At 35.9% G+C, this 19,738-nt stretch overlaps 1 protein-coding gene across 1 annotated transcript in view; it reads right to left on the bottom strand.

Annotated features, from left to right (window-relative positions):
* Positions 1–429: 429 nt before the first annotated feature.
* The window catches only part of LOC137395283 (NAD(+) hydrolase SARM1-like), a 56,852-nt gene continuing 37,543 nt past the window's right edge, over positions 430–19,738 (bottom strand). Inside the window, exons 4-13 of the mRNA XM_068082164.1 lie at positions 18,522–18,669; positions 16,612–16,766; positions 10,013–10,714; positions 9,170–9,364; positions 8,863–9,042; positions 5,362–5,722; positions 4,967–5,090; positions 4,164–4,353; positions 1,460–1,581; positions 430–1,218 (exon numbers count right to left, since the gene is read on the bottom strand). Coding sequence (XP_067938265.1) covers positions 1,071–1,218; positions 1,460–1,581; positions 4,164–4,353; positions 4,967–5,090; positions 5,362–5,722; positions 8,863–9,042; positions 9,170–9,364; positions 10,013–10,714; positions 16,612–16,766; positions 18,522–18,669 — 2,325 coding nt within the window. The 3' untranslated portion in view covers positions 430–1,070. The remainder of the gene's footprint in view (positions 1,219–1,459; positions 1,582–4,163; positions 4,354–4,966; positions 5,091–5,361; positions 5,723–8,862; positions 9,043–9,169; positions 9,365–10,012; positions 10,715–16,611; positions 16,767–18,521; positions 18,670–19,738) is intronic.

Raw genomic sequence — 19,738 nt, 5'->3', positions numbered from 1 at the left:
ATCACATTCGTGCATTCTAATGAATCTAGTGCTGGATCACTGAGACACCCATGTATCCAACTAAATGTTGCTGTGGGTCAACAAGATATGTTCAGGCATTCTATGGCATCAAGTAGCCGGTTAACAAGTTATGTTAAGTGTCGTATAGACTTTTACGCCGGTTCAACAGACTTATGCTGGCTCAACAGACTCTTACGCTGGCTCAACAAGACACTATATTCGCCTGTCCCAATCAATCAGGCATCGTATGGCATCAAGTAGTGGGGTAATAATATATGTTAAGTACTGTATTATATTGACTCTTGTGCTAGCTCAACAAGACACTGCATCCACCTGTCTCAACCTTCCGGTTGCAAATAAAAATCATTTAAGCTTCACCACAAGATAAATGTTGAAACAAGTGAAGTATCTTTCAGTTGTTATATTTTATTAGATAATAAATAAATACATAATCTATTTGCAAAATAATTTAAAAGTATATTTCTGTTGCTTTCATAATAATGTACCATTCCAAACAGTTACTTCTAATGCTACACAGAGTTAATCTAAATAAAATGCATGTATTTTTATTTTATAAATAGTAATTAACTCATAAACATCCTTTACATACGTGTAAACGTAAACAATACACAAGTTATGAAAATCCTGGTGGTAATAAAACGTTATGCCGCCTTACCGATGCTATTTTCCAGACTAGAGAATCCATTACCAACATTGGTTCTACGTTAGTAAAATCTTCATTGTCCATCTTTCATTGCAGCATAACACTTCAAACTCAAACTTTTGACAAACGATAACTTTTTGTTTCGAAGCATCTGATCTAATGATATTTAGGTATATAAAAATTAACTATGATACTGATACGCTCGTGGTATCACTCAGATCAGGCAGTCAAAATAACTCGATGTCTTTTTTAGTGCTTTTTGACTGACGATAATTAAGTTACTGATCTTCTACCAAGTTTACCATGATGTGGATGAAGCATAAATAAGAATAAATATCTGTATGAAATATTACAAGACTATAGCTGCTAGTTTTAGCACTGATTTATGTGGCTGGGTAAACATGTGTTAGTCGCTAGTCAATGGCATTGTAGCCTTAGGATCTGAAGAGGTAGCGGTAGGGATGAACTCAGTTGGTGAGGGTTGTTGAAGGCCATGACTTTTGAGAAAATGCTCCAACTTGTCTACGCATGCCTCTTGGTAGTCATGAATCCATCTAAATATATATAATTAATGATATCATAGAATATCATATTCATAGAATTTTTTTAACTTTTGCAATTAAATGAATCTTAATAAAGTAATAAAATTAAATAAACAAATAAAATTACCACACCATTCCTACACTTTATTTGCTGCACAACATTTTCAGATGTATCAAGTTGGTTGTAATGATTTGGTATGAGAAATGGGACACGCAGAATCATTTAACAAGCTGCTAGCTCCGTACTTCTTACCTGATCCCATTGAATCTCGTAATAGACTTCATGTCATCAGGAAGTGAGTCAGGCACCGGCCAATCAAACTCATCCATGACAGGGACAATGTTGCACTTGCTATTTAGGGCGGCAACTATTTCCTGTAAGAAGATAAGCTATCAAATTGAAGACCAGTTGTATACATACACTGTCTAGTATCCTACTCTTGAATGCTAGCAATGTAGCAACTAATATTGAGCAACGTTTTCCATTGGTTTATACAAAATTGATCAATAAAAAGCAGAATTATTATACTTTATGGTTAAACATAGAGCAGTTATATGATTTCTATCAAGGCTAGGATCCCTCCAATTAAAGTAAAATATCACAGTCCAAGTATTTAACAACTGTGGTCTTACTATTCTAATAGCACAGTCCAAGTATTTAACAACTGTGGTCTTACTATTCTAATAGCACAATTAATCCAAGTATTTAACAACTGTGGTCTTACTATTCTAATAGCACAATTAACAATGTAAATCTAACATGTTCGCTTAATAGAATAAATAGCTGGCATAAAAGCATTTAAAAAATAATTTATTTAAATGTAATGTTATTATCTTTCTACAAGTATCAACTGTTCACAACAAGGTGTTAGACTTCTATTTCAATATACATTTTATATCTTAATTATAGTTAATTCATTATCATTAAATGCAATTTTTATAAGAATATATTAATCATTTTAATCAATTACATTAATAAATTTAAATATTGTTCATAATTAAAAGACTCTGCCTAATAAAACAATATTGGGATGAGTTTTGTTGTATAATTGCCGTCAGCATTCAGTGATGACAGTATAAAAGTCTTCTTTTTAGAGTGAAACATTGAGGAAGGCTTAGCGAGGTAAACAGTGAACTGCGCTAGTGCTAGATACAGATAGGAAGCTATAAGCTGCATATTTTAACAGATGATTGTGGCTGCATGCAACTCTGACTTTTATAGTTGTAAAGAATTTTTGTAAAATATGTAACAGAAAGTCATTAAGCCACATGTTGCTCTCATCAGCTCATATGTTGCTCATATGTTGCAGTTTTCAACCTACATGTTACTAACATCAACTATTACTGTGCGTTCATTGACCAGCATGTTGTTGTCTTTAGTGAATATATTACATCACTATCATTGACCCATATGCTTTTGTTATTGATCTATATGCATATGCTGTTGTTATTGATCTATATGCTGTTGTTTTTGATCTATATGCTGTTGTTATTGATCTATATGCTGTTGTTATCGATCTATATGCTGTTGTTATCGATCTATATGCTGTTATTATTGATCCATATGCTTTTGTTATCAATCTATATATTGCTGTTAACAATTAACAAAATCGTGAAGCTATAATTTGCAAGTTATGTTGCTGTCATTGACTCATATATTTTTGTTATTAATCCTCACGTTAATACCATTGACCCATATGTTAATACTCTTGACTCATATGTTACTATCATTGACCCATATGCTACTACTATTGACCCATATGTTACTGCCATTGACCAATATGTTACTACCATGACCCATAGGTTACTACCATTGACCCATTATTTATCCGATGATTTTCTCATATGTTGCTGTCCTCAAAAAATGTGTTGATAATACTATAAATTGTAAGTTATGTCGCTGTTATTGACCCATATATTTCTGATAACAACCTATTGTTGCTAGCATATGGCTGTAGCATATGCTTATAATGTGGCGGTAGCATATTATGGGCTTTTGTTATCAACCCATATGCTGCTGCCACTGCCATCTATGTTGCTATCACTGACACACATGTCTATGAAATTCGGAACTGCAATGTAGGAAATTTCATTGACTACCACTAAACATGAATCTTGTAAAAGTGACACAAATACAAGCAGAGTGTGGAGCAGAAAATAGTGACAAAGGTGACTGGTGACAATACAATAGCTGCGGGTCACGGGATATACAGCACATGACACTATAGCGCATGACACCTAGAGGCAGGTCAACGTATGATGAACATTCAGCTACCTTTTCATAACAAGCCCAGTCCTACATGTGAGAGATATGAAACATGATCGGTATGCGTGGTCTGGGGAGCACAACTCTCCGATTTGGAAGGTGCATCCGCCGGCCAGCTCACTGGTACTATACTCCAGTACAAACTAATACTATGTGCACAGGGGGAGCGAACTACGCATGAACAAGGGCACACCATTTATGGGGAAAGCTTGTTTTGGCAGCTACCAACAACTCCAAGCAAGAGTGCCTTTAGATTCCATACGTACACCCTAGTGAGGTATGTATGATAAAACACTGAAGAATAGCTATCGCTTAATGAGGTGTACAATAAGCATTCATTTAAGTCTACAAGAATCTATAAGTTTGAAGTTGTCCTCTACATGCTTTTTTAATTACTCAATTGAATAAAGGATGAGGTGCAAAAATGTAGCATACACTGAACTCTTATCTCATAAGCATTTAACTAACATATTTTTGCTACGGCTTTGAAAAGCATGCAATTAAAACCGAAACACCAGACAGATACATGACATCTCCGAAAGCAACCTTGTACTATTTTGTATTTCTGAGGTCAACCGCAGAAACATTAAAAAAATAGACTGTGACAGGCTTTCTGATGAGTGCTTATAAAATTTATAAATAAAATAAATGTCTACAGGCTTGTTTGCTTTTACACTTTTTTTAAACTTACCCGATGCACCCAGTCTTTGTTGAGCTCATCATTCATGCACCTTTCTAGAGCGCCCCTCGTCAGCACTAGAATGAAGTGTTTTGCTTGCTTTACACTTGTAAGTAGCCTGTCATCAAACCTGCCCGCTGCTAACTTTTCAATGTCGAGAAAGACTGTGAAACCTCTCAGTTGCAGATGAACTTTCAGCAGACTAACAAAAATTAATGTGAACTAAAAGTAGTGTACATTTTACAGGAAGTGTACAGTAGTTAATGACATGATGCAGATATGGTTTATATTGCATGCACGTCTTACAAATCTTTTCACCGGGCCTGATTTGATTTTGTTGACATCGGCCAGTGAAATAGTGTTGAAAGAAAAAATATCAATAAATATCAAATCAAAAATCTCTCTGAAGCTACTTCTACAGACTCATCACCCAGGTACCCAGCTACCAGCTTGTCACATACTAAACCATTTTAATGTGCACATCTTTATAAAAATTATTAATATACATGCATGACTACGGCCATATCGGGTTAGAAATATTTACTCTTTCATAGTAACTTAGCTAACTGGTAGTTGTCTGCTCTTCTAATGATAGCACTCGTAGCTAAGAATTTTATGCAAAACTACAGTAAATATAACGCTTAGCCAACTGAGAGTTTTATTTGCTTGTCATTAGACTCAAATAATCTGTGTCTTCTATTAGACAAGGAGAGTTATCTCCTCTATGAGAAATAGCACTGCGCAAAGTCAGTTTTTCGCTCTACTAAACGGCGTACTCAGCTGGTTGAGACTTATCTTCTTTACGCCGCACTCACCTGGCGAGCTGTGAACCTGTTGAACGTCTGTAACTGATGAATACATCAAGGCCGTTATTAACTGTGTTTGTGTCGACAGCGGCATCTAAGCTTCTAGCAAATGGATGCTGAAGATCAATATGTCCTGAAGTTAGAACAAATCAGAATAAAATCAGAGTTTTTCTTTATATATAGGTTAGCAGGAGTCAACTCCAAATTTTACTTAACTTAGGAACATATGATGAGAATACATTGCTCGTATCATTCACAGCAATTCTAAAGACAGAGCTCTTTACATGCCGCACTCATTTATTAGTTTCTGTAAACTTTATGATAACCAAATATTTTTAAAAGAATGTATTCGTCAACCATCAAATACTGGCGGTAACCATATATAAAAAGTGAAGAGTACAAACCTTCAGCAGCCTGCAACAGCCTTAGCCTGTGAATCCCGTTATGTATGTTGCAGTCATGTTTGAGATGATCCTCAGTGAGATAGGGAAGGGTGTCTATTGTAACGCCCGCAGACAGCATTCTATAAGCATACTGTAACAACTGTGGGTCGACTTTGACAAGCCAACTGCATAACTTGCTCGTGTCGCAAGAAGCATAGTCAGTATGAAGTTTCAGCTCAGTCAACCTCCGCCAAAACCGTTGCCTAGCGATACCATTCATGATGCCGACATCATCCTTTAGCTGCTCTCGTGTAAGAGACAGCAAGATATCTCCGTCGACATTCAGCTTGAAGAACTGATCGGCGAACTCATCAAATCCTATCTGTAAAGTGAAATGCGTGGGTGTTCATACACAAATGGAGAAAGACGACTCCTATCACGGCTTTAAACAATTGCTTGACTGTTTTGATAGATACAGAGAGATCACGTCTGAAGTGTGCTTTTACACTTGTTCGAATAAGCATTGTTCAAACGAGTGTAAGAACAACTTTACAATCATTTGAACACCCTTCACCGATATACTCTAACAAATAAGAAAACGCTGCATTAAAATATTTTTGTATTGTGTTGGTAAGTTTAGCTACATTCAACAAGAATGTTTTACAGACATGCCAAAAAATATAAATGAAAAAAACGGTTAAATTATAATAACATCTTAAATGTATGGAATATATTAATAATATTAGTGAAACAATATTGTTAATTTACATATACATGTATTATAATTTTAAGTTAAAATATTATAATATATTATCCAATATTATTAATAATATTAGTAGTTTGTTAATAATATTGGAATAATCAATAATAGGATAATATTAGAAAGATAGCATAATAGTAGATCGTTAAATGAACACCATATAAACAGGTGCAACCTCTAAAAAACTAGAGTATCAGAATACGCCTGAGAATGTATATGCCGTTATCTACTCGCTGTTATTAATCCTTGATATGGAAGCTCCTGAAGTTGTGAATCATGAGGTGAACTTATTGAATCTCTTGCCGTTTCCTAGTTATACCTTTTCCTTCACATGCTCATTACTCCTATTAAACTAATATACCAGCAACAAACTAATTATTCATAGAAGGTAAAAAATAGTGATGAATTGTTAGAAAAATTTCATAGCAGCGATGTCTCCGATAACTATCTGTATAATCCTCTAATATAGACTAGATTACTCAGCTAACTAAGTATAGCCTATATTCTAAAAAACACTTTTATTTGTAGACTTGATGATATCCAACTTTGATTAAAAGGACATTCAATGATAACTAAAACTTGAAGAGTTTTTTCCTACAAAAATAATATTCTCAAAAGTAACTTCAATCTACTACTCTGAGGGATCAGAGTGATAGATCATAAGTATTAAAAAACTGTGAATGTCGAAAATAACGTGTGTGACGTTTTCAACCGAGTCGCTCACAATTGTTAACTATGTGTTAAATTACAGAACAGTAAAGTTTAGCAAGTGCAAATAACTATGTATTGTTTGGATAATTCTTTGAAATTTAAACATTAAAAATCAACGTTTGGTTTCTCAACGTTCAATCAGAAATTTAAAAAAACATTATTTTATCAAGTTAAAAGCCTATGCTAGGAAAACCAATGTATTATTGTATCGATGTATTATTTCCAATAATGCTCAATCAATATTTCTATTGACAGTGAAAATCTGTCTGGCAAATATATTTCCATCTTTCGTAAATAAAAAAGTACATCAGATATCGGCATTACCAAAATATTTTGTTTATCTCTAAAAAATGGTTAACAAAGTGCAAAGTGTGTTGCATAAGAATTACCGTAACTATTTTTGCATTCTTATAATTTTTAGTTAACTTATTTTTGTTATTCTGGACTTTCCGAGTAACATTACTTGGAAAATCCCAAACCACTTATGGAATATTTGGTTTAACCAGATGCATGCAATATGAGAAGCTTTGTTGATTAGTATAGATCAATGCTAGTGATATTGAGACACAAACTATTTCGTATTATACATAGGTTAATATCACCTATGCATAGGCTATAGGTAGAATTACCTGCAACGTGCACGTAACTGGAATAACCAGCTAGAACAGCATATGCTATGAGCATAGCATATTCATTTCTGTAGTGTTTGTGCTTATGATTTTTAACTTCACATTAGTTATTCTTGTATGATAGAATCATAGATATATATATACCTATATATCTTATATATCTATGGATATATGTCTATGGATATATATCTATGGAAAGAATAAACTTACACAAAGTTTTAGTTGATTTTATAAGAAAGTACAGCGCATCCGGGTTACGTCCCTGTTATACGGTTTGTTCACCTGACAATACGCAACATGATGTCATTTGTCCCACAATACGCCAATTTTTTGACATCTAATATCAGCAAAAAATTTCTCTTAAAATTCAAATTTGGCAGTCGGTGTGCTGCATAGGTTAGAATAATGAAGATGCTGAATTGCTATTTGTCAAAATCTCTCCAAGAACACATGAAAGTAATATGATGCTCGCTCTCCTCCGTTCAGCATTTTTCGCGTTTCGTAAATGCTTGATAGTGCTGAGTGAAACGAACATTAGTGAAAAGTAAATAAAACTGAAAGTTTATTGTGTATTTTAGCATTTAATATATTTACTATAAACTTTAATTTACTCTACATATATAACTATAAAACTACATATACAATTTTAATTTGTTAGCCTTGGGTCTTTTGTTTGATAACGACATTAAAGGAAGAAGTAAGAAAATGATTACCATTGCAACGAAGCTAGAGTTACTAGGTTAACTATAAGTTGACTATAATTACTAAGGTTAATATGCTATTTTGTTACTAATTTTTAATATATACAGTACATATATAAAATTTTGATGATTTTTACCAGGGGGTGTTAGCATTAGATATTCACTATAGGTTTCTATACCTCTCTATATACATATCTATACGACATTTTAGCTTTACGGTGCCAACACTGGAATGAATTAATGCCATATGGCGAGGTGCACTGTATTGGTAGTTTTTATTAATTGCGTTTGTTTGTGATGTTCTGGTGGTCTGATTGGTTGTTTCAACGTTAAAATTTTTAAAAGTTCATTGCAATTAAAACGCTCAGGTCAAGCAAAAGTGCAATTATGACGTCTATAATTACAAAGAGACCGACAGAATAAATGCGTGTAACGCTTATGAAATAGCCGCTATCAACCATGGCAACGATAAAAACTAGTGACATCTTTTTACACGTCTTTTTCTTTCATGATGAAGTTGTGTTAATTTTAACCTTGAAACATCCTGGCAATCAGATCACCTCAAATATTAAAAACAATCTCAAATGATGCGAAAATTCTGACACTTTCTGATAAAATCTACTAAAATTTTGAGTAAGCTCATCTTTAATAACGCCAGTTGTCTAAATTTTCTTTTGCCGTAGGTAAGTTGTGATTGTACTATTTGTTCCTGCAATGTTACCTGCTTAAGCCAGTTTTGCACATCAGTCTTGCTCCAGAGAGGCGGAGAGTGCGAACTCAGTGTGTAGGGAATTTGCTCTCCGAGTATTTTCAAAGCTTCACAAGCAAACCTAGAAGCGAGCTTGTTTGGGCTGGCAGCGACTTCCTTCAGCGGTTGCACAGCTCCGACATCATACAGGGTCTGAAATATTAATGTTATCATCAGGAGATTCACACCAGAAATATTAAAATTCATTAATGGACGTTGAGGTTAACCTCTGAGGTTCATAATAAAACAAATATAATTTCTCAATGTCTTTGATTCTTACCTTTAAATTTTTCTGTTCATTTTTTACCGCGGCTTCCATTGCGAAATGGAAGGCAGCCAATGACTGGGATTGTCTACTTTCGCTCTTTAACATCGGAACAAGCCTCTTTAGCCAATCATCTGCCTTGCCTTGAAAGTGCACTGCAGCGCTGTGCGCAAAGGCTGCAGGGGAGTGGTTTAGAATGAAAGGCTCCACCTTTAAAAAGAGTCGGTGCTAGCTTACATTTGCTATTTAGTATTTCATAGAAAGCGGTGAAACCATACTATGTTGTCGTGTACAGAGTTATCTGTAACATTGAGAGCTGTTAATCAACTAGTTGAGAAAAGAAACTATCTTCAAAGTATTTCCACTTTATAGATTCTGTAGCAAACATATTTAGTCTCACTTCCACACGATTCCTAAGCCCCTCTATTCGCTTGCAGTCATGTCATGGATATACCATTCAAAGTTTAGACAATCATTCTTATAAATCACACGGGCTAAAGTTCATTCTCTAAATTTCACAACCTGCACTGTTTTATTGGCTTTTTCGTTTTGCACTCGCATGTGTCATCATGCTGTCAATGATAATCAGTTCTGTTGTGTCAAGGAAAACCCAAATGAGATGTGGTCAATTTTTCTGCATCAGGCAAAACAATTCTCAGACACAAATGAGCATGTATATCGGGTTTTCTAAATCTCTATACTACCTTACAGTAAGTTGTGTGCAAATATTTAGCATCAAGCAGTAGTTGATAGTCCAGCTACCTCACTATGCGAGACAGGAAACACCTCAGACCTTATGCAGTTTAATCAAGTAATTCCTCTTCTTAGTTATAAACATAAATATGCAAAGCAGCTCACCAGGGCCATAGTTCCAGAGTTTTCTATAAGAGGAGCGAACTCTCTGCTGACCGCTAGAGCACAGATAGCCATCGACGAGTAGTATCGTACAACTTCATCGCCTGAGAACGCCATCGGAAATAACCAATCAGGTATTCTAGCAGCCATCATTGCTTCATGGTTCTCCTTGCTGCCGTACAGCGCGAGGTTTGCGAGTCCCATGGCGCAATTGCGACGAGTACAATGATCGACGCTGCGACACGAGAACGACATGAGGTCTAGGCTGCCTAGCTCGACTAACTGTTTGCAGGTACTTTCAGAGTGTTTAAACAAGCCTTCAAGAATACCTGTAGAAGCCGCTAGCATGGCAGTGTCCATCTTGTTATCGTTAGACATGCTTACAACAATGTTCAATCCTTCATCAGCGGTTATTAGAAACTCTCTGTTAGGACGCGTGAGACACTGCGACAGAACTCTAGCCGAGCCTAAGAGAATATCATATATATCTGATTGACAGTTGGTAATGAGGGTGCCAAGCCCACCCTCCGTTCTCAAGGCATCGCACAGAGTATAAGCTAAGTTGCGGCCATACTGAGGAGTTGTCCATGCCGTCTTTAAAGAATGTAGAATATCGTCTAAAGCATTCGTCTGCTCCATAGTAGACTCGCTTGTCAATTTACCGATGCTTTCCTTCAACTTTATAACTTCTCTCTCAAAGCCCATCTAAAGCAGAGCAAAGTCATTTGAGTCAAACTTACTAGAGAAATGGTTATGTGAGTAGCAAAGGATTATTTTAGAGATCAACATACAGGCGCAGTTGGCAATAAATGTTAAGCTTGCTCATTGCGTAGCAAAGAAGTGAATAAGCTCTACTTCTGGCAACACTGTTTTACCAAATAAACTTCGGCACAAATCTAGAAATGTACTCACCTACACTGACACAACCAACAACACTTTACAACTATCTGAGCCCTTAGGTCTTCAGCACTGTGTTAAATACTCTCTGATGGGAAATCCCCAAATAGTTAGGCAAATAGTTTATGACCACAAATGTATTGGCAGAGTTCATCATAGATTACACAAAATAAATAGGGGAGACGGAAAAGTCGTCATTTGATATGCAAGTGCTGTAAAAACATACTACACTATTCATAGGGCACCGGGTTTGCATGCCAATGGACAAGTTGAATTTAATTATAGCCAAACAGCTCTTGGTTCACAAGGAAAACGAACAGATCAGCCAGTGAACCCTATTGGTTAAATTTATTCAAAGTGATTCATGCACTTAGCTGACACCTCATCGATAGCAAGTTCCTTGTTAAATACGTGGGTGTTTTCATATTCCCTACGCTACCCCAGGAGGTACCGTGACAACATGTGCAACACGTAAAAGAGATCTATTACTGAATGGAGCGTGAGATAATCATTTATTTACTCGTATGAGTATTAATAAACTAGCAACTCGTATGCAAATTAATAAACCAGGAACTTGAAAAGACTCCTACAAGGAACGTCTTTGAAATTTTGCAAACATGCCATATCCGTATTTCACAAACATGAAATTTCGGTAAAAATTTTTGGGTAACAAAACTCGCTTGATTTGTGAATATTTGGCGGCTCCGTCTTGCGGATGGCGCAAACTTACGAATTAACAGCATCATGGAAGCGTAGAGACAGGGAGATAGTGATTCAGCTGGTCGCTGAATCACTATCTGGTAACAAAAAACTTTTTTGTTACCTGAGCTAGTCTTTACTATAATAATAGTAAATCCGTTTGTCTGTCTGAAGCCACGCTAATAGCATTGAGAAAAGGTTGCCTCGCACAGGATTTGAACTCAGATACACCATTTTACAGATCCGTGCGTTAAATACTACACCACTAGGCAACATGGGACATAATTGGGACTAATTAATTATCCACATACTAATTACTCATGATGATCTCTCTCGATGTGCAAGACTGCCAAGTCTACTAATAACAAATACATGTTATAGTAATAATAATTAAATCCACTGAATTTGTCCCATTCGAAGTCAATCCACAATCTGTTGTGACGGTCAACGGTAGGAACCCCCAATTGATGTAGAAGATCAGCATCAACAATAGTCGAGACAACAAGCAACAAAAATGGCATAAATGTACTAGGGAGAAGTACATTAAAGTATTAAGGGCTACTACTTCTACACCGCATTATATCCCACACACATATCTGCTACAGATGAGACCGACCAAATCTGGAGAGAAAAAACTCCAAAAGTCTTGCCAAATATGAATACAGTCAAACCATTAAATACTCGATGCGACTACAGGAATAAAAAGATACAAACAGATACTAAACTAGACATAATAAAGGTGCTAAAAACAATACAATTATTAACTTGTAAAAGGAAATGATACCACCTCGACTTTAATAACAGCAAAAAGAACTGATAGCCTCTCTTACAACAGCGCTTGAGAGCTATACATATGTGAGGATTAATGCAATAACACAAAATCCAAATACAATCTAGATCCTATACAAATCATCCAGGAGCATAACATTACATGACATAGTTGTGGGAAAGGATGAAATATCTAGAGATAGACAAATGTGAAAACTCAACAAATATGAATAACTCAACAAGCATGAGAAACTCAACCGAGTCTAAGAAACCAAACACATTACAGAGTGACTCCAAATGGCCAACACAGTGTTAGGAGGCACGCTAATAGATTTTTAAGACATAAACATCCCTGATCTGAATTACCTAATATGGGCAACAGCTGGTTGTGGTTAATGGCAATATGAAAAATATGGGTAACAGCTGAGCAAAGAATTTAAAACTAAATTGAGGTAATAATTGCAAGGAAAGCTGTGAACCATTTTTATCGGTGATTTTTTTTATTTCTTTACACTGATAAATTATTTAAAATTACATGAAAACTAGTGATTAACTGTCACAAGCTTGCTTAAAAAATTTGGTTCAAGATTTGTAGCAGAAATTAGTCAAAATGAAACAATGTGTGATGCTTAGACTCTATACATGGCAAAGACTAGCGTGAGAGAAGCAGCTATTTTTACTAAATAAATCAACTAATCAAAATGAAAATGCTAATGCTGGGAACACATCAAACAACAGTTGTAAGCAAAAGCCTAGATACCGAAAAGATACAGGCGCTGAGTCAAAACAAACTAGTCAGTGAGGATGGAAAAAGAGCCTACTGAGAACTAGGTAAGAAAACTCAAGAGGTGGATAAATCTCTAACAAAGAACAACTTTTAAACTTTTGTGCAAATATTTGCAAGAAAGAAAACTCCCAATGAAAAAGCCAATTGGATCTAAAAGACAACATGGTGACTTGAATGGACATCATCAAGGAAGAGCTATAGAAACAGTGGCAACAGGAAATCACTTGGATTAAATTCCCTGTCTTACTATTGGATGAAGACGCTACCATCCAAGCGCACTGCCAATGCAACGGTTTCAGCAAAATGATTAAAAGCGCTGCTCATTTCTGAAACAGATGCCTGAAAAAACAACAACCCTCCTCCTTACAAATGATAAAACTGAGAACCCTCAAATTGCAGACCTGTCATTTGCTAACACTTTATAAAATACCAGCTTCCACCCTCACTGACAAAATAGCTAATGCATCTGCTCATGTAACTGCTAATGTAACTGCTAATGTAACTGTGAATGTAACTGTGAATGTAACTGTGAATGTATCTGTGGATGTATCTGTGGATGTATCTGCTAATGTATCTGCTAATGTATCTGTGAATGTATCTCCTAATTTATCTGCTAATGTACATGTATCTGTGAATGTATCTGCGAAAGTAACTGTGAATGTAACTGTGAATGTATCTGTGAACGTATCTGTGAATGTATCTGCTAATGTCTCTGCTATTGTAACTGTGAATATAACTGTGAATGTATCTGTGAATGTATCTGTGAATTTACCTGTGAATATGACTATGAATTTAACTGTGAATGTATCTGCTAATGTATCTGTGAATGTATCTGTGAATGTATCTGTTAATGTATCTGTGAATGTATCTGTGAATGTAACTGTGAATGTAACTGTCACTGAATGTATCCGCTAATGTATCTGCTAATGTATCTGCTAATGTATCTGCTAATATATCTGTAAATGTAACTGTGAATGTGACTGTGAATGTGACTGTGAATGTATCTGCTAGTGTAACTGTGAATGTATCTGTGAATGTATCTGCTAATGTATCTGCTAATGTATCTGTGAATGTATCTGTGAATGTATCTGCTAATGTATCTGTGAATGTATCTGTGAATCTGACTGTGAATGTGACTGTGAATGTATCTGCTAATGTATCTGCTAATGTATCTGCTAATGTATCTGTGAATGTAAAAGCATACATATAGCACAACCGGGACCTTCTATTTCAAGAGGTATACAAACATGCAAAACTGAAAAACCACTTAGTCTATGAAGGAGCAAACAGGTTCAGTAATGAGCTGCACCTTGAGGAAGACAAAGCTAACATACTCCAAATCGACCAGCACGCTTTAATCGCATTGTTGCAAAGGGCAGTGCTTAAAACTGAGACAGATTTCATCATGGCTGCTCAGAATTAAAATTCTAAACACAAACACTTACTGTTACTTACACTTACACTTACTAAAGTAAAATTGTCAAAGACAGCACAAATTCAAAATTGTTGTTGTGTCACTAGTTTAATGAAACTGTCACCCTACTCACATCAAGATGCCCAATACTAGCTAAAACAGAATATCTGTCAGGGCAGGACAAGCTAGCATCTTACACTCATTGGCTACTATGCAAACGTTATGCAAATGCCATAACGTCGAGAACATAGATAAATTGTGCAAACATAAACTTAAAACTGTTACGGACCCTGAAAATGTAACCATGCTGTGGAACATGCCGATACATCAATTGAGACCAATGAGAAACAAGATATAGTTGTCAATCGAGATAAGGACCATCGACCATCGAGATAAGGAACGCACTATCAGCGATGTAGCCACAATTTGGTCTGAAAGATTTGTGTAACTACAATGAAACTATCCAAATGATAGAACTTAAAGGTTGGGGAGAATGACTACATAAACCATCTCATTGGGTTCGTTAAGATTAGCAACCAACAGTATTCTGCCTCGATACAACAAACACTTTCAACAATAGACCAAAAACAACAGAAGTTTAAAAAAGAATTCTACTTTACACGGCCCACATTTTTATAAAAGCCTTGTCAGTATTCTCATAAATCCATTGTTTAAATTTGGACACAGACCCAGAAGGTTAATAAACATTATAACAATAATGATAGTAAACACAAGTGTGTTATATTATTTATTATAATATAATTTGTTATATTATTCCTACTTTATGCAGGCAATGTCTCAATTTACTGATCAAAATACGTTTGTTGGTTGTAATAAACAAGCGGTGAAAGGATGTGTAACAATAACATGAACTTATATGAAATAGTGATTTCAAACGTATCATTTACAAATTTAAGGAAAAACATTGATGTTATTTAATAGGACAATGCTTGAAAATCATTGCTATGAATCATTTCTTGGTTATTTTATATATCTGCGAGACCTATTAATAGGCTATCATTCTGCATAATCATGCAGAATGATAGCGATGCAACGCTTTAAAAATGTCAGAGAGGTGATGGATTTGTGGGCCTAAATTCAGAAGTAACACAAGGACAAGAGAATCCTCTAGCAAAACAAGAAACATATGTGGTAACTTTGAAAGTAAAACTTGAAGAATTTCATAAGAATCCGGGTTGTGTCAAAACATTACTTACAGAAATATTGACCAGAAGATTTGACAATAAAAGTTTACATAACTAATTTACAAAAAATAATTTTTCAATTTAATCAGTTTGCCTAGCTGTATCTCACAATATCAAACCTAAATGTATTTATTTGAGAATAGCTATCAAGGCTATCATACAGATACACTGCATGCCGTAAGATAAACATGTATACTTTCCTGAGTAAGGTGAATATGATGTACATGTATCTGTGAATGTATCTGTGAAAGTAACTGTGAATGTAACTGTGAATGTATCTGTGAACGTATCTGTGAACGTATTTGTGAATGTATCTGCTAATGTCTCTGCTATTGTAACTGTGAATGTAACTGTGAATGTATCTGTGAAAGTATCTGTGAATGTAACTGTGAATGTAACTGAATGTAACTGTCACTGAATGTATCTGCTAATGTATCTGTGAATGTGACTGAGAATGTAACTGAGAATGTAACTGAGAATGTGACTGTGAATGTGACTGTATACTTTCCTGAGTAAGATGATTATACTAAAATACATATATACAAGTTTTATTTTGTATGACAACTAGAGTGATCACAAGAAAAGGCTGGTTTACAGATGATAAAAATTGGTTCACATTAACTGTTAACGCAATAATATATTATTTGGCTGCAGCGTATTGTGTACTTTACTAACTTCTGAATTTAATTTAAGGTTTGAGCAAAACTTTTCAAGCATTTTTAAAGTAGATTGCTGTATGTCTGCATACAGCATTTCACTAGACATCTAGCTGACACATGCATAAATGCGTGTCTGGCGCAGAGAGATGACATTCCCGGAACAACAAATGTACCTGGAGAGATTTAGCAGAAGACATTGTCATAGACTGTGGAGGAATATCGAGCTCATCTGGAGGGTAGGAAGCTTCGTAAGAGCTCTGTCTCTTTGTAATGCGGATGGTTCCTGGACCACTCTGCTGCTCGTACACAGAATATATGGTTCCCCCGGCTACCAAGTAAACAGTGTACAACTGTGCAAAGAGGTAAGATTAGCGCAGTACTTGCAGGTGGTGTGTTAATAAACATCACAGAATAAAATCATGCAATATTATTCCCATTGTTGCGCTTAAAAAGCATTTGATGCAAGTGCTTATGCAAGAAAAAAGTGTAATATAAAGTTTTTAATATTTTATATGCGTTCTCTAATCTGTGATACCAACGTACTACATCCGCCATCTTATGTTTTAATTTATGAACTTTCTGTTACTATAACCAACAATTCACTATCCTGACTCCTCCGTCATACTGTTAGATTAGCAACTTTTAACACACTTGTGTTCAATTCACTCAATAATTCTTGATTCCTGTCTTTTCATTTTTGTTTTGGCGTGTAATGACAAACATCATTTTGTTGATCACTACTAATACCAATAGAGATTTATCTATTTATACAATTTAAAATACATATAAAACATTATTTTTACTGAGAAAAATTACATGAAAAGCAAATTTTTGTTCTACAAACTCATCGTGGTTTAGGAAGCATGTCATCTCTATCAGTTAAGCATCTGACTCAACTATGCAAACTTTACAAGCAAGGCATGCTATGCCATACACAAAAACATGTTTTTACTAAAGATAGAAGGAAATAGACTAGGAATTGAGAGCTATCTATCGGCCCCCTTCCTGCTGCGTGTGTGTGTCAGCTGTAGCCACTTTTGTATAGTTTATTTTATCAGTGACTAGAGGAAGGATGATAGCTGGTTTATAACAATTGGTAATATTTGGTTAAACGGGCGACTACAGGGCTGGCATTGAGAGCCAAATGAGGCAGTGATGTGCTCAGTACAGGCATAGCAAAGGTGACGAGCCAACATTTTACTCCATAAAAATGGAGGGAGGGAGAGGGAGAGCTAGAGGGAGAGCGAGTGGGAGAGAGGGAGAGAGAGAGGGAGAGAGAGCGAGGGAGAGAGAGGGAGGGAGGGGGGAGGGAGAGAGAGAGGGAGAGAGAGCGGGGGAGAGAGAGGGAGGGAGGGAGGGGGGAGGGAGGGGGAGGGAGAGAGAGAGAGGGAGAGAGAGGGAGAGAGAGGGAGAGCTAGAGGGAGAGCGAGTGGGAGAGAGGGAGAGAGAGAGGGAGAGAGAGCGGGGGAGAGAGAGGGAGGGAGGGGGGAGGGAGGGAGAGAGGGGGAGGGAGAGAGGGAGAGAGAGGGGGGGAGGGAGAGATGGAGAGAGAGAGAGGGGGAGGGAGAGGGGGAGGGAGAGGGGGAGGGAGAGGGGGAGAGGGGGAAAGAGAGATAGACATGCATTTGGTGAGCTTATTACTGAAACCATTACATCAGCATTTGTTCTGACCACTTTTGCTAATTGACCAATTATAAGGAAAACATTAGCAATGGCATGTGCTAAACATCGCTTCCTTAAAGATGTGATGAGATCAAATTCTAGTAAATTTTATCAGAAAGTATAGATATTATTTTATCACTTGAGATTTAGTTTGTTGTTTCAGGTGATCTGACTGCCAGGATGTTTCAAGATTAAAATCAACAAAACATGATCACCGTTAAAACACTCAGAAGAAAAGGACCTGCCCAGACTTCCCCCAAAATAATGTAATAGTCACACTTCCTTGTTTGGCGCTCTCATTATTGACATTGGCTATTGCTAGACTTGTCGTGCCACCTCATCAGAAATCCATCAAGCACTACAATTCTGTGGTCAGAGCACAGAATTCAGAGCACAGCCACACTTCAGAGTAGTGACTCACTATGTGATCCAGGGCCATAACCAGCAGCGCTCGAGGCTGATTCATAGCTGCTTGAGGAAGCCTTGGCTGTCGAGGCTGAGTTTGGAGCTTTGACAGGTCGGTATTGCCCAAACCCTACTGAAGGGAAGGGGTCATTAGTCAGCTCCTCCTAAATAGCAAACAGACAAGGCAACTTGAGCACAATATTGGTAAATAACAATATGCCTGTGGAGAAAAGTTTGTAAACATTTGTCACATTTGACAATCTTGCTTTCTACATTTGGATTTATTATATAGACATAATGTGGCGTTATAGAAATTGCCTTACAACTCAATCCTACTATTTGAATAACATTACAACATATTCCTATTATTAGGATAATAATACAACTTACAACTCAATAACTGCTTATTATTAGAATAATATAACTACTTCCTCCTATTATTTGGATAACATTACCACTATCTCCTATTATTAGGATAAAATTACAACTTAATCCTATTATAGAAATAACACTACAACTTACTCTTATTATGTATTAAGATAATATTACAACTTACTTTTATTATTAAGATAATAGAAAGCACCAGGATATGTGCGGAGTGAAATGGAGGTCAGAGACAGCATGTAACTTAACTTCATCCACTTCCAAATTTTGGATTCCAAAACCGTAGCATTTGTAATAGTCATGGAAAAAAGGTATTTAAAATGTACTTTTAAAGTGTAGATGTAGATGGCGCACTGTAGGAAAAATATTATACTTTAATTACAAATTTTAGGGACGAACAACATACATTTTTTTGCATCATGTGTTGTTTCGTATCAATTAGTTTTGCACTAAAAAAGTAAAAGACGAACTTGTATTTCTTAGAAGCTGTAAAGTCTAAACACAATAAAAAATCATTACGGGGCAAGCAACTTATTCATGAGTAATTTTTTAAGAAAATAATTTAAAATTGTTTAACACATTTACAAACAACTAGTGAAGCAGGTGAATGAAAATGATGGTCTTGTCATTCTATTTATGTCAACTATCTTTTTGACTAGACACATAATTTAATTATCTGGTGAACGTATATTAATTAAATTTTATTGTCTAAAGCTATTAAGAGCTGTGTTTAAAATAGTGTAATGTTCATCAAGAAATGAACCCCATCTCTAACGCGATTATAAATGTTGTCAAACCATCTACCTCTTTATATTTGCACTGCTAAGGAGTGAAGTCCAATTCGTGTGA

The sequence above is a fragment of the Watersipora subatra genome, chromosome 1 (genome assembly GCF_963576615.1).
Source record: "Watersipora subatra chromosome 1, tzWatSuba1.1, whole genome shotgun sequence".
Classification (NCBI taxonomy): domain Eukaryota; kingdom Metazoa; phylum Bryozoa; class Gymnolaemata; order Cheilostomatida; family Watersiporidae; genus Watersipora; species Watersipora subatra.
Note: the sequence above shows the minus strand (reverse complement) of the source record. Positions and strands in the feature narration are given on the sequence as shown.